This window comes from Meriones unguiculatus, chromosome 12 (genome assembly GCF_030254825.1).
Source record: "Meriones unguiculatus strain TT.TT164.6M chromosome 12, Bangor_MerUng_6.1, whole genome shotgun sequence".
In the NCBI taxonomy this organism is placed as follows: Eukaryota; Metazoa; Chordata; class Mammalia; order Rodentia; family Muridae; genus Meriones; species Meriones unguiculatus.
In genome coordinates this window covers 99,447,243-99,461,158 of record NC_083360.1, presented here as the reverse complement: position 1 = coordinate 99,461,158, position 13,916 = coordinate 99,447,243, and the positions used below count along the sequence as shown (strand labels likewise).

Genomic DNA, 13,916 nt, shown 5'->3' with positions numbered 1-13,916 from the left:
ACTATGCAATATATAACTTCTTGTAAGGTTCCAACAACAAAGCACAGTTCTCCCCCCCCCCAAGACAATGACTTCATTAGGCATACTTACGCAGGGCTACTGACAGGGACATACGTGGTCCCAAAAGAGTCACACTGGGATGTCGTCAGCCAATCTGGATGATGGCCTCCCCATGGCTGTGTAGATGGACTTCCCCTAGACTTCCTCAGACTACACACTATAGGCCCGCGTCAAGACCCCAAACAAAGGCCATGTGCAGCCAGGACCAAGATGCATATGGCGGGCTGGAGACTCAGGTCAGGGTTCTACCATCCTCCTCTGTGAGAGGTCAGCAGTCAGCAAGTGCAGCCGTGATGACCGTTCCTAAGTAAAGTGGCACAGCTGAACTTGTGAATGCGGCGCTGGCTGGGGGAATAGTGCTGCAAAACAGCCCAAGTCCTTATTTCAGGCCTGAAATATCAGGCAGGAAGCATGTCTGGCCATACTTAGTTGGCAACCAGGAAGCTGTCAATGGAAAGCTTCCCCTAGAACATTCTAGTGGACACCACAGTCTGCCATTGGCTGACAGCTTGTTCTTCAGTGAATGTCACAGAACCTTCTGGCAAACACCTAATGACAATATTATAAAACTACTTTTGTCTTAGACTAACATATTTTTATATGTGTGGTTATTTTGCCTGCCTGCATGTATGTATGTATGTATAATTCATGTCTGCTTGGTACCAGTGGAGGTAAGAACAGGGTGCTGGGTCCCTTGGAACTGGAGTTTGAGAAGATGTTTGTGAGCCACCATGTGGGTGCTGGGAATCAAACCCTGGTCCTCTTCAGGTGCAACAGGTGTTCTTAACCATTGTGCCATCTTTCCATCTACCCCTAAATGACTCTTTAGGACATTTCTGCTTGCCTTAATTTGATGCAAACATTTTCTTGGAGGGGGTACTCCCTTTCTCAACATTCTGATAGATCTGTTCTAGTGAATCATGGGAATTTCTTTGGTTTCATGTTGTACACATGAAGACAGTTCAGCTGTTAAGAAGCACTGATCCTATTTTTCCAGTGTGTGTTTGGGTGGAGCATGTGTCAGTATAGACAACCTTTAGTTTGTTCCCTTTCCATCTTGTTTGTGAGTCTCTGTCACTGTGTAAACCAGGCTAGCTGGCCTGGAGCATCTTACATGAATTTCATTTTACGTGTACGAACGCTTTGCTTGCCTGTATGTCTGTGCAACACAAGCATGCTTGGTAGCTTTAAATGTGAGAAGAGGGGCTGGCACTGTAGTTATGGATGGTTGTAACACGAGAGCAGAGCCTGGATCTTCTGCAAGAACAAGTGCTCTTGACCCCTGAGCATCTCTCCAGCCTCATGATTCAGTTCTTGGAGACCTGATTCTAATTGTTCCCGATTTTAACCAGGTAGTAGTTCAATCAAATTACTTCATTTGAAACAAAATTCATTACTTCTGAATAAAACCTCACATTCAAATGCACTACATTTTCCCTGAGATACTAAAGTACAAAGACAAAAGGCTAAATTTCTTTTAAATTATTTTATTATTGTATAAGCTAAAAGGAAATTTACACACTGAAATCTCAAAAACCCTTGGGCATGCACATTAACCTGTTAGAGGCTCTTCTACATGTCTCTCTTTTTCCATAGGAATTTCCCCAAACATTTAAAACCCATAATTTTTAACTGTATATACAGCCTAAACCATAGCAATCTATGATTATGTCGTTTCACACTGTGCAAAATCTTCAGAAAATAGTGGTATGAGAGAACAGAAAGACTTCTACAAATTTTATTTTAAGACATTCATATAATTTGGTCCTTCTCCAGATCACACTAATTAAAACAGGCACAATCTCTTTGAAGCCTCCAATCAAAATCTGACAGTGATCCACAGCACACAAACAGAGAGCAGTGATGAGGACCTCTGCAGAAGGCCACACAGCAATATGCCAGACTGAAAAGACTAAAAACAGAGCCCAGAAAAGTTAACAAAAGCCAGGTCCCAACAGACCCTTAACATACAAAATTGAAAATCAAACAGGAATTTTGGAGGTTTTTGTGATAGTAAAAGTAACAGAACTTATGATAGGGAAAATTAAGAGCAGTAGATGCAATGAGAAAAGACTGAAGGGGATTTCACAGACAGTGGAGATTTGAGTTTTTAATTTTTTTTATTTCAAAAGTTTTTAAGAAGGACACCACCAGTGTATTTCACAAAGACATAAATGTATACACCCCAGCAACACAAAAGAATAAATCTTCAAAAATGTTCATCCCCAATTATTTACATTTTTTCTAATATAAATTTAGGACTTCAGTATGTAAATAAATATACATTACTATGTATACCTTTCTAGTGTGGCTTACCAACAAATCAGCTGAACTCGAATGCATTTATTTATTTTTAAATTACAACAGATATGCTTCTGATGGCAGGGAAGGATGGAGGAAAGAAAAGTGTGTTTAAAACTGTCCAATTGAAGCAGCTGTCCGCCTGCTTGTTCTTAGGAGCCTGTGGAAGGCGTCAGCGTGGCTGGGAACATCAACACCTTGGCATGCATGAAGGTCAGGTCAGGAAGGCTGGCGATCACCTTCACGGCTTCTTCACTTAAGTGCTCCTCTCTTTTTGGTTTCCTATCAGCCAACGAGAAAGACAAGTGTGTTAGCGAGACTGTGCTATCGGTCAAACGGGAAAACAAGTTCCCTCCTCAGGTTTGCAGGCAGCAGTCTCGGGCATCTGACCGTCTTTTCCTCTGCTGCCTGCTGAGTAAGGAACAACATGGGACTTTTCTGTTGTTCATGAAATCAAGTATGAAGACACAGATATCCACATGTACATGCGTACAGGCTCAAAGCTTTACTTTAGGCTGAAAGCACCGAACCTGCAATCATTTTCAAAAGTTACTAAGTACAAGGATAGTGCTAAAGCTCTGGTAACAGTCTGCCCACCGGGATTTCCCCTGCCCACTGCAAAACTACCAACATCACCTCAACACAAAAGGTGTGGTGCAAGACATGGTAAGTCACTGAAGCTCAGGCTTTCTTACCCTAATGGGGAATTCCAGGAGCCAAAGCCCTCAGCCAGGCAGGGATGCCGGCAGCAACACGAGAACTGGGCACAAGCAGAACTTGTGGGAAAATCTGACTTCACAGGTCTCTGGCCATGTCAATAATGTTATTTAACCACATCTCTCCCCACTCTAACACATAATTTGAAGCAAATCACAGATGTACAAAAACTCCTAGCGAAACAGTGGGCAAGCTGAAGAAAATGCACAACGAGTGGCAAACGTGGCTAATGCCATCCACATCATCCAAGCCCATCCAGGTCGTTAAATATACTGAAAGTATCATTATAGTAACACAGATTAATTTCAGACCAAAGATCATTCGAACTTGACTGCAGAAAGCCCAATTCTGTTATGGCCGTCAGAGCAGATGAATCAATATGCAATCCAGTTCTAGTGTGTCGTAGAAGAACACAAAGGCAATCCTGTACTTTTTAAAAACAGATTTACATTTTAGACTGCATTTAATGGTAATAAATCAACAGCTGCTTGAGGAACTAGTATATAATTGCATCACTTCAGAGTCGAAGAATGTTTTGCTTTCTGGTCTCAATCTTAGGATCACTAATGCGGACTATAGAGTGAAATGGTCAGCAGGTGGCCATGCCATTAGTGGTTTTCTCATACATACAGTCTCCAGTTTACAGAAAATTGGGGAATAAAGAACAGAGTGAGCATCACTTGCTGAAAACAAGTAGAGCAGTCTTGCATGGATTTCCCTAGGTGTGAAGTGCAGGTAGCCCAGGACAGAAGCACAAGGGAAGTCCTTAACCAGGAGACAACTGTCAAGATTGGCCTGGGTTTCACCAACGGCTTTCAGAGGCAATATGAAACAATTGAAAAAGCTTATACAATTGGTAAGCTTGTTCATATATTTGTAGTTAATTCATGTGAGCTATTCTTATTAAAATACAAAATGCACATGTTTGAGAATTTGAGAACAATTATATCGATCTTTGTTGCTTTCTAGCTAAGATTTACCCTTTTTTTGTCAATGGTCTACTCATAAGTCAGAAAGAATGGCCTAGGCTCAATTCACTTTTTTTTCGCAAACATGACAAGACCTTTCAAAAGGGAAAAGAAACTTTTCAAGAAAGTTCCAGGACAACTGGATATCTCTTTACAGGGCAGAGAAGGGGGGAATGGAATGTAAACCTCTCTCATCTTCCACTATATTAAAACTAATTCAAAATGCGGCCAGGCATGGTGGCACACACCTATAAACCCAGCACTCTGGAAGGCAGAGGCCAGCCTGGTCTACAAATCAAATGCAGGACAGCCAAGTCTACACAGAAATCCTGTCTCTAGAAACAAAACCAAAACCAAAACCAAAACCAAAACCAAAAAGGACTAGAGTTCAATTCCCAGCAACCACATGGTAGCTCACAACCACCTATAATGAGATCTGGTGCCCTCTTCCGGCGTGCAGGTGTACATGCAGACAGAACAATGTATACATAATAAATAAATACATCTTTAAAAAAAAAAGGAATTAAAAAGTTGGGCAGTGGTGGTGCATGCTTTTAACAGAGCAATAAGGAGGCAGAGGCAGGCAGATCTCTGAGTTTGAGGCCAGACTGGTCTACAGAGTGAGTTCTGGGAGAGAAACCTTGTTTCAAGAAACCAACCAACCAACCAACCAACCAACCCACCCCCAAACCCAAAATGCATTAAAGACCCACATATAAGAGCTGAAACAAACTCTTAGGTATAAGAACTTTCTAATTTTGAATTAGGCATTCATTTTTTCAACCTAAAGCACAAGTAACAAAACAAACAAATTGGGTTTCATCAAAAATAAATGCTTTTGAATGTCAATACATGGCTTGAAAACTGAAAGAGATAACAGAGTTTCTTTATCTCTTTCAGGACTTGAAAATGCTGAATCTGACAAAGGCCTGGTTATTTGTGCCTCTAAGGAACCGTCACAAATATCTGACTAGAAACAGGTCGACTCTGATGTGGTACCCTTGAAGGCAGTGCATGGGTGCTAATGAGCACATCAGAAGATGTCTAATAGCTCCGCTACCACGGAAATGAAAATTAAAACCAGACACAACTTCATACCCACTGGGATAGCTACAACCAAAAAGTCAGAGAATTTTTTGAGAGAATGCGGTGGGGGTAGAAAACATTACATCCCAGCACTCTGGAGGTGAATGCCGAGAGAATCAGGTGTTCAAAGCCAGTGGGTGACATGAGACTGTCTCAACCAGATGCCGCAGGGCATGAGGCTCCGCGTGGTGTGCACATCTGTAATGTGGCGCCTGGGGGTGAGGGCACTGGTCAGAGACAAGCCTGAGTAAGCTTGCTTCCCTCCCTCCTCCTCTTTTTTGCCGTGTTGTATCAGGGCTCAATCCCAGGGCCTGTGCATGCTAGGCAAATGTTACAGCTGAGCTAAAACCTCAGCCTGAGACCCTGACAAAACCCCACAGCTAGACCCCACAACTGGAAGAGGTATACAGAGGATTTTAAGGCTCAAAGTAATAAACATGGCTGTGTTAATTTAATGATAACAGTTGCAAAGCTTTGTGAACCTACTAAAAGCTAGTGAATTTACACACATGAGCAAGGTCTTAGGCTATATTAATTAAATCAATAAAATCTAAAACTGAAAGCCCGAAGTGATTAGTTAGCCACTAGTTCTCTGGCTTTTACCAATGTCAAGTTAGTGGTGGCCTCTCTGTAGCTACTTAGCAGCTGACCATGCACTAACTTAAGTTAGAAAATAACCTTTCTCCATATTAGGACAGCTGAGCAAGAACATGATTTCTTTAACTACGAAGACACTGCTGGTGATGCAGATCAGGGCTTGCGGGCTGCAGTGCTCACCTGGCATGCACAAGGCCCTAGGAACCCCCCATCCCCCACACAGCCAGGCATAGGCACATCTGTAGTCCTGGCCACTGGGAAGGTTAAGGCAGGAGGACTGCTTAAAGTTCAGGAATTTTGGTCTGTAGTGCGTTATGTCCATTTGGCTTGCACAAAGTTCGACGTCAGGTGGTGGCCCATCAAAGTGGGCTATTAAGTCACCTAAGGAGGGACAAACCGGCTCCAGCCATAAACAGAATGTGCCAAAACACCCAACACAAACACGAAAATGACCGCCGTAAAAAAATGACTTTACAAGCTATGGGAAGAGAAGACAGGCCACATCAAGTTTCCTGACATATTCAAAGGCTCTTAGAAAAGTATGTGAGGGCCTGCAAGAGGGCCTTAGCAGCACAGGAGCTTGCCACCAAGCCTGACAACCTGAGTTTCGTCCCTGGGACAACACGGTGGGAGGAGAGAACTGACTACCATGAGTTGTCCTCTGACCTCCGATCAAGGCGCAAGCAGAGCACCCATCATCCCTGACAAAAATAAACAAATATTAACTTTAGAAATGGGGGGGGGGGGGAAGGAGTGTTTCATATCAAATGTCCTCTATCCCAACTGTAGTTTTTTTTTTTTTTTTTTTTTTTTTTGCTTTTGGAGACAGGTTTTGCTTTGTAGCTTAGGCTGGTCTCAAGTTTATAATCCTCCTGCCTCAGTTTTCTGAGTGCTGAAATTATAGGCTTCATCACTATACCCACTTCAACTACTGCTTTAACCCTTTCTTATCCTATGGCTCTTTTCATAAATCTTTTCCATTCTACCTTCTATGTAATGTCAAGAGGCAAGATTATTTTTGCTAACCTTAAAAAGAAAAAGAAAAAAGAAATAAATCCTAAAGATCAAGATATTGAGAAAACCGTATAAAGTCGTATGTGCCGCTTGCCTGTCACGGAAGGCTGGGCTGAAGCTCTGTTTAAGCATCTACCTAGCATGCATGTTCTTGGTTTGATCCCACCATTGCAGAAAAAGAGAGAGAAGGGGAGGGGAGGGGAGGAGAGGGAAGGGGAAGAGAGGGAAGGAGGACAGGAGAGAAGAGAAGAGGAGAGAAGAGAAGAGAAGAGAAGAGAAGAGAAGAGAAGAGAAGAGAAGAGAAGAGAAAAACAACTTCTGTCCCTGCAAAAAACAAAAACACCTTAATCAAAAATCCTCTGGTGATATTTTGTAACTTTAAATACTAATATTAAGTTGTGGATTTTTTTTCATTAGTTTCAATCAATATTTTCAAAAAGCAAAACATTCTTCAAAATGAAATCCAAAGTTGGCAGCTTGCTTCAAATTTATTTCCTTTTAAATGTTAAAGTGGGTCTGAGGAAACAGTCTGGAGTATGCAAGCAAAGCCCTGGCTTTCTGCTGTACCTCAACAGCAGAAAGGCCAGATAATCACCATAAAGGAGTTACCTCCTAGATGTATGCTACAATTTCAGCTTATTCTTTTAGTTCAGAAGATGAAAAAACGTTAGCAGCCACAGGGGTTGGGCAATACAGGTACTTTAAGGCCTTAAAAGCCTGAAGGGGCACAGCTAACAACGTAGGGTAGAGCTCCTCCTACTGGCGCATGGGTGAATTCTCCTAACTGGGAAGCCAGGAGGTGCAACTGCAGGGAAGTAAGGAAGCAGCAGGGTTGGCTCAGAATCGCAAGGAGTCACAGAAAATCGGAGCACAAATCCTACAACAGTGTGGTTAGCAGAGGGCATACTCAACATGCAGGTCGGAAGTGCCGGGGCACATGACGGGCAATGACAGCAACCGAGTGTGCCTGTGGACCAAAGGCCTCTAGGCTCTATTTCCTGGAGAAGGGAGAGGCATCTACAGCCATCAAATGAGTATCAGCAGCTTTTAACTTGTTAGCATCTGTTAAATGAACACCTATAGGGAATAAAGTTTAACAGACCCTGCAACCGTTTAAGTCTGGCATGATGGCACACACACTCAGGAGACAGAGGCAGGTGGTTCTTTCTAAGTTCAAGGCCAGTGTGGTCTACATAACAAGTTTCTGGACAGTCAGGGCTTCACAGAGAGACCCTGTCTCAAAAAACAAACAACCCAAAGAGATTGCAATCATTTAACCTAAAATTAAAAAAAAAAAAAAAAATGTAAGAAAAAGGGAGAAAGGATTTTTTTTTTAAATGAAAGAATTAACTTTAAAAGATAAATCGAAATGGTGTGGATGATGCAATAGGAAATTCTAAAGTTCCCGAAGTGGGCAACCGACACACCAGAACACCCGTCTTGGAGATGAAGATGAACGGTGCTCTGGGAGGCTGGGAAGACCGCTAGCCAATCAGGGTTTGCACTGGCACTAGTTACGGGCTGTCTGCACTGTCTTCTACTAGCAACTGGCTCATCTGATGCTTGCTCTGTAAAGCATGGACACCCAAGTGTGTCAAACCCTAAATGTAAGGTCCTAGTGACATTCCTTGTCTCTGGTTCTAACAGCAGAAGATACCTGCCCCTAAAGAGGCCCCACACGTTTGGTAAAGGAGCGCATGAAGCCTCAAGTTATGTGCACAGCAGCAAAAGTTCTGAAAATTAGAAATAGGTCTTTTCTCTGTCTTAGCTTCAATGTGAACACAGTAGCTCAGGTGACACCAGGAATGTGAAACTGATTCTGAAAAATGCTTTTCTCTCTAACGGTGAAGGGCTAGGGGATGTTCCTCAGTGGCGTCAGCATTTCAATAGTTAATCAGAATCATTTTCTTTGGGGGTGGGGTGGGGAAGAGGGCTTCATCTATCAGTCTTCTCCAAAAAGTTTATCATTAAACATTAATTGGATGTTTTCTACTGGATTTAAGATATCACCCTCTAGTAGATTTAAGATGTAACACTGCCTCTTGCATGCTTTGCTTGTGCTGTTTAAAGCAGAGTAAAGGTCAGAGCAGTTGTTTACCTGGTCGACGTGCTTGTCTTCTCCACTGTAGACATGAGCTTCGCAAATGCATCAGTCACTTTGAGGCTTGAGGTGGAGGTCTCCAGCTTAGCAGTTGTTAATTCATACAACTCTGGATCCACACCTTACAGCACAGAATGACAGCGAGTGAGGGCAAGCTGCATGGGTTACAGTGAGCCACAATCCAAGACGTAACAGCATTCTCTACCCACATCTGAGCCTGCACAAGCACCACTCGCTGTCAGACACGTGCTACTCTTGTGCATGTGAGAAGTCATGGCTGTGTGCGGCCGCATGAGAACACGCGTGCCACGTGGCTGGACGGCAGGTAACTGTGCAGCTGGTTCTCACCTTCCAGCCGAGCTTATTTGTTTGTTTATTTTGTGTGTGCTGGTCTGCATTTACGTATGCACATCACTTGCATGCCCAGTACTTGAGGAGGCCAGAAGGGGGTGTAGGAGCCCCTGAACTGGAGTCACAGATAACTGTGAGCCACCATGGAGGTATGGGAACAGAACCCAGAGCAAGAGCAGCCAGTGCTCTTAACCATCGAGCCAATTATCCAGCCACATGTTCTGTTCTGTTTTTTTAAATTTTATGGTAAGGCTTTGAAGTAGCTATAAAAGGAACACATAGAAATCCCATTTTGAAATAAATGTTCTATGTAAAAGATGCCTCCCAAATGCTTTAAGAATTTCCATCACTCGGTTCTGTATTTATTTCTGACACATCAGTGTTTATAAGTAGAATGAACATGCTATGATAGTCCCTATTTTTATTTTACTTATTTTGAGACAGGATCTTACTCTGCAGCCTATACTGGCTTTGACTCATGACAATTCTCCTGCCTCAGCTTCCTGAGTATTGAGATTAAAGGTATGAGTCACTAAACCTGATGCTAACATTTTCAATTGTTTAAAAAATTACTTTATTTTTTCTTTTATGTATGTTGGTGTCTTGCTTGCGCGTGTGTCTTTGTAAAGGCCTTTGGACCACTGGATCTGGAGTTAGATAGATGTGGGTGCTGGGAATTGAACCTAGGACCCCTGGAGAAGTCGCCAGTGTTCTTGAGTGCTGAGCCATCATTCGAGCTCAGCATCTGCAACTTTTAAACTGGCCACTGAACCTAACTTTGAACCCTGCCCTGAGTTCATCCCATTTTTCTTTTCTTAAAACTCCAGTATTTTCTTCCATGTAAGAGACTTGGAGATTAATATGAAGTCTCTACTGTAGAAAATGATTTGGTCATAACTAAAGGTGAACAATTTTTGAAAGCATCAAATTAGTACTTAAAAATATTGCATGTTCTTCAAGTAAAAGGTGGAGAGGGCAAAACACTTGAGGAAAAGTGGGTGAGTGCACTACTCTGGGGTCAGTTACACACATGTAGTCTCATCTAAATCTGGCAGCCTACAGTTAGGACACCCAGTTAGGGTAACAGAGGAGACTAAGCGGGGGCCACAGGTAAGCATCAGTTTACAACACGTTTGACAGAGTCTCCATTTTATTTTTCATTACAGTATTACTCAGGTTGTCCTTGAAATCCTGAGTTCAGGTGATCCTTCTGCCTCACCTGGGTCTATGATGTGCAAGGTTGTACTTGGTCTAATTTTATTTTCTAAGAAAAGCCTACAAGATTAGACTAAAAGTATAATAAATGCATAAACAAGTTCTTTCCTTTCTGAACCAACTCTGGATGAGCACAGACAGAAATATGGATCTCAGATGTTTATAGAAATCGAATGAACTACTGAGTCCACAGGTAGAGCCCAACAAGGAAGAAGCTGCATGTTGCTTCCCAAGTTCATAATAGCTCATTCACATACATTTTCAGCACACACTTAAAAACTTGTTTTTCTACAATAAGCATACAGCCAAAGTTAAGACGTATGAGATTGTAAATGTCTATATAAAGATCAAATGAACCCAAACTATTTCTCTCTTCCACATTAAAGGTGAGCTTCCAGCACACCATTCCACAATATTGAAGGTGAGATCTACGTGTCATGCAGAACAACTGCATTCTGACTGTAAAGGAAAGCGCCAGTAAAATCTTTGACGGGTTTATAAAATACTGGGCGCTCAGCTGTCAAATAGTGGCAGACTGGAAACAACAGTGCTGACAATGACAGGAAAAAGTCACCTTTCTAGCCCCAAACAACATTCTCCCCCCCTCCATAAACTGACCCCAAACCAAAAAAATGACTGAGATCTGTAACATCTACATTTAATTTTGCAGAAACAAGGCAATTGTCTACTATACAGAGAATTTTTCTAGTGGAAAAGTTTTTCTTAATAGAACTTTAATGAGGCACAGCTTAATTACACAATTAAAAGTAGCCAACCAAATTCTACACCAACCTCCTAAGAATCACACACAAGATAATTAACCGCAAGCTAAGATAAAATGACTTTCCCATAAACAAGTTAAAAAAGACAAACAAGTGTTAAGATGGAACACTAAGGAAGGCATTGAAACCCAAAGACTGGGGGAAAAGTTTTAGTAATAAAATCCAATAACAATAAAAAGCCGAGGCAAATTTATTTTACCTAAATTTACACAGCAGCTAGAGCACCCTGATGAAAGCCCAGACTTAAAAGGTTTCACAGGGGAGAGACTGCACTGGGCCATGCTGTGCTCAAGTCCACTGCAGCGTTAAACTTTGCAAACACTGTTTTTCTTTCAGTTGTACCCTGAGCCCAATTACCAGCTACCTCGGCCCCTCTTTAAGCAACCAGGTTTATTTGTGCTCTTATCAGTACTTTTGAAATGAGTTTACAATATAAGCAAATTTTAAATCTACACCAAGTTTTAGGCACCCATAAGAAAAAGTGACCTCTTTAATTATAATGCAGACTGTGATCAAATTCAGCTGAGAGGGAACTTGGATAGCTCTTGTTTTCACCCTTTACCTCACAAGTATCATGAATTGTCAGACAATTTTAGCTCCTCCAGGCTGTTTCATAAGTCAGATATATATACTTAGTAGAACTCTAAGTAGTAAAATACCAAATTTAAGTGAGTAGCAAGACCAGATATAGACTTTTTTTTTTTTTCAGATGCTCTCAAGAAATTTAAAAACAATGAAAGTGAAAACTCGAAGCTTAGGTGAGAGAAATCTAGTCAGTGTACCCTAGAGATCTGTGCCACTTCTCTGTGGCAGGAGCAGTTTCCTTAGCTGTAGATAAGAGAATGGTTTCCTGGTCCAGGCTTGCCCTTTGCTGACTTTGTTACTTTCCTTCATATACCATCACTGCAGATAAACCATGAAGTGGGTGGCTGGGTTACCTAATAGATTCACCCAAAACAAAACACCCCACAGTTTTCAGGAACCCAGGCTAGCTACAAAACTAGCCACTGGCGGGCACAGAAAGGAATCCTCAATATGCATTCCAGGAGTTAGTATTTGAACAAAACCCTAGTAGTTGTATGATGATCAATGACTACCAGATCATAACTTGGGATGACAGGGATTCATTAGAATCATATTCAATAAAATGTAAACATTAAAATGCCATCATAATTTCCATCTTTTATTTGGTTAGAAAAATGACAAAATACATTAGTCCTTTGGTCAATGGACTATAGGGCTGAACATTAACAGGTGCCGGTAAAGCTTAACTTTTAGCTGTTAGGTTCATAGCAATTACTTTCTACTATTAACTTTTGTCAACATTTTTTTTCTTCCATAGAAACTAACAGTATGCTTTCTATTTAAGAACTACATAAAATAGTAATTTTTTGATATGGGACTATATAACTACATGCTAGATTCAAACATTTTGGATTTAATTATATATTTAGCAGTACTAATAAGAACTAATTAAAATGCTAGAATTTGTAAAAGTTACATTATTATAGACACTATAATATGAAGCCATACTTACATACTAAAACATTCTTATCTCTCTAAACTAATGTTATTTTCAAATGGCTTTGTAGATTATGCTTTCAAAACAAGCAAATAAATATATTTTCCTCTTAGAGGGGGTGAAAAACAAAACCTCTTTAGCTGTCTAAAGCCATTAGGGCTGTAGTATTGTAGAAACCACTGTCAGCTCTAAATATAACCCTCTGAGAAAGTTTTCTTAGAAATGTATTTTGTGTAAGCTGTTTCTTCCAGTCAGACATTAGAGAGGAAGATACATGAAGGACAGGTGCTAGAGAGAATACAGTGTAGCGGTTCCCTTGTTTATAGGAAAGTCAAGTGTGGTCATGCTTTTAGTAAATAACCAGAACTACAGTTAAACACTCTGCTGACCTGGGATTGCGCTGCTGCTAGAGCTACTGTCATCCACGGGCCCAAAGAAATCAAGGTTCAGAAGAGTGGAACCTCCACTAGCTTGGAATTCAGTGACCGTGTTGGTAGGCAGCCACACAGAAGGTAAGCCACGGGAGGAGGGGTATGTGTAAAAAGGGGTAGACACACACTTGAACATGCAGGTTATAATTAGTAGTCATTACACATTTAAAATCAGCATGAAAACAAGGTGTACAGCATTAGGTTTTCATAACTCAAGTAACAATTTAACTCAATGTATACTTCCTCATGTACAATATAAAGAATTTTGTTAGGTTTTAGTTAGAAGTCAGCTCTTTCAATCAAAACTGAAAGGTATCAGAAAGACCAGGGAAGGCATACTAGTTAAAGGGAAACAATACTTAATCTTAACCCAGTGTTAAATCACTGCATGCCTGATCTTTCAGGTTAGTTTTTATGAACAATTTCTGGTTTCTAATGAATGCTTTTAAAAGAATGACAAAGTTGTGAGTTTAGGACATGCACCAACACACTAACTTATTTAAAATAGCGTAACATGGATGCTGTAGCCGCCCTGCCCTGATGTACAAGCTGTACTGTTCCCCTTTAACCCTGCAACAGTAATCACAAACAGTATACATTTCAAAAGAAGTTGTTAATAGAAAGCATGATGATTTGACTAAAGACATGAGACAACAGCAAAAGGTGCATCCAGGCTTTCCTTCACCAGGACATTCCATTGATGGTTTCCAGGTGTCCTAGGATCCCAGCTACAAGGAAAAGCTGGTAAGAGTGTCTCAGGCAATGGCATGG

At 41.2% G+C, this 13,916-nt stretch overlaps 1 protein-coding gene across 4 annotated transcripts in view; it reads right to left on the bottom strand.

The window, feature by feature from the left end:
* Positions 1 to 1,531: 1,531 nt before the first annotated feature.
* The window catches only part of Aftph (aftiphilin), a 54,892-nt gene continuing 42,507 nt past the window's right edge, over positions 1,532 to 13,916 (bottom strand). For 3 of the 4 annotated variants that reach the window (XM_021648457.2, XM_060365198.1, XM_021648459.2), the window contains 3 exons: positions 13,104 to 13,184; positions 8,842 to 8,965; positions 1,532 to 2,643 (listed from right to left, as the gene is read on the bottom strand). In XM_021648457.2, the coding sequence (XP_021504132.1) occupies positions 2,514 to 2,643; positions 8,842 to 8,965; positions 13,104 to 13,184 (335 nt within the window). In that variant the 3' untranslated portion in view covers positions 1,532 to 2,513. The remainder of the gene's footprint in view (positions 2,644 to 8,841; positions 8,966 to 13,103; positions 13,185 to 13,916) is intronic. The other variant, XM_021648460.2, reaches the window with a different exon arrangement.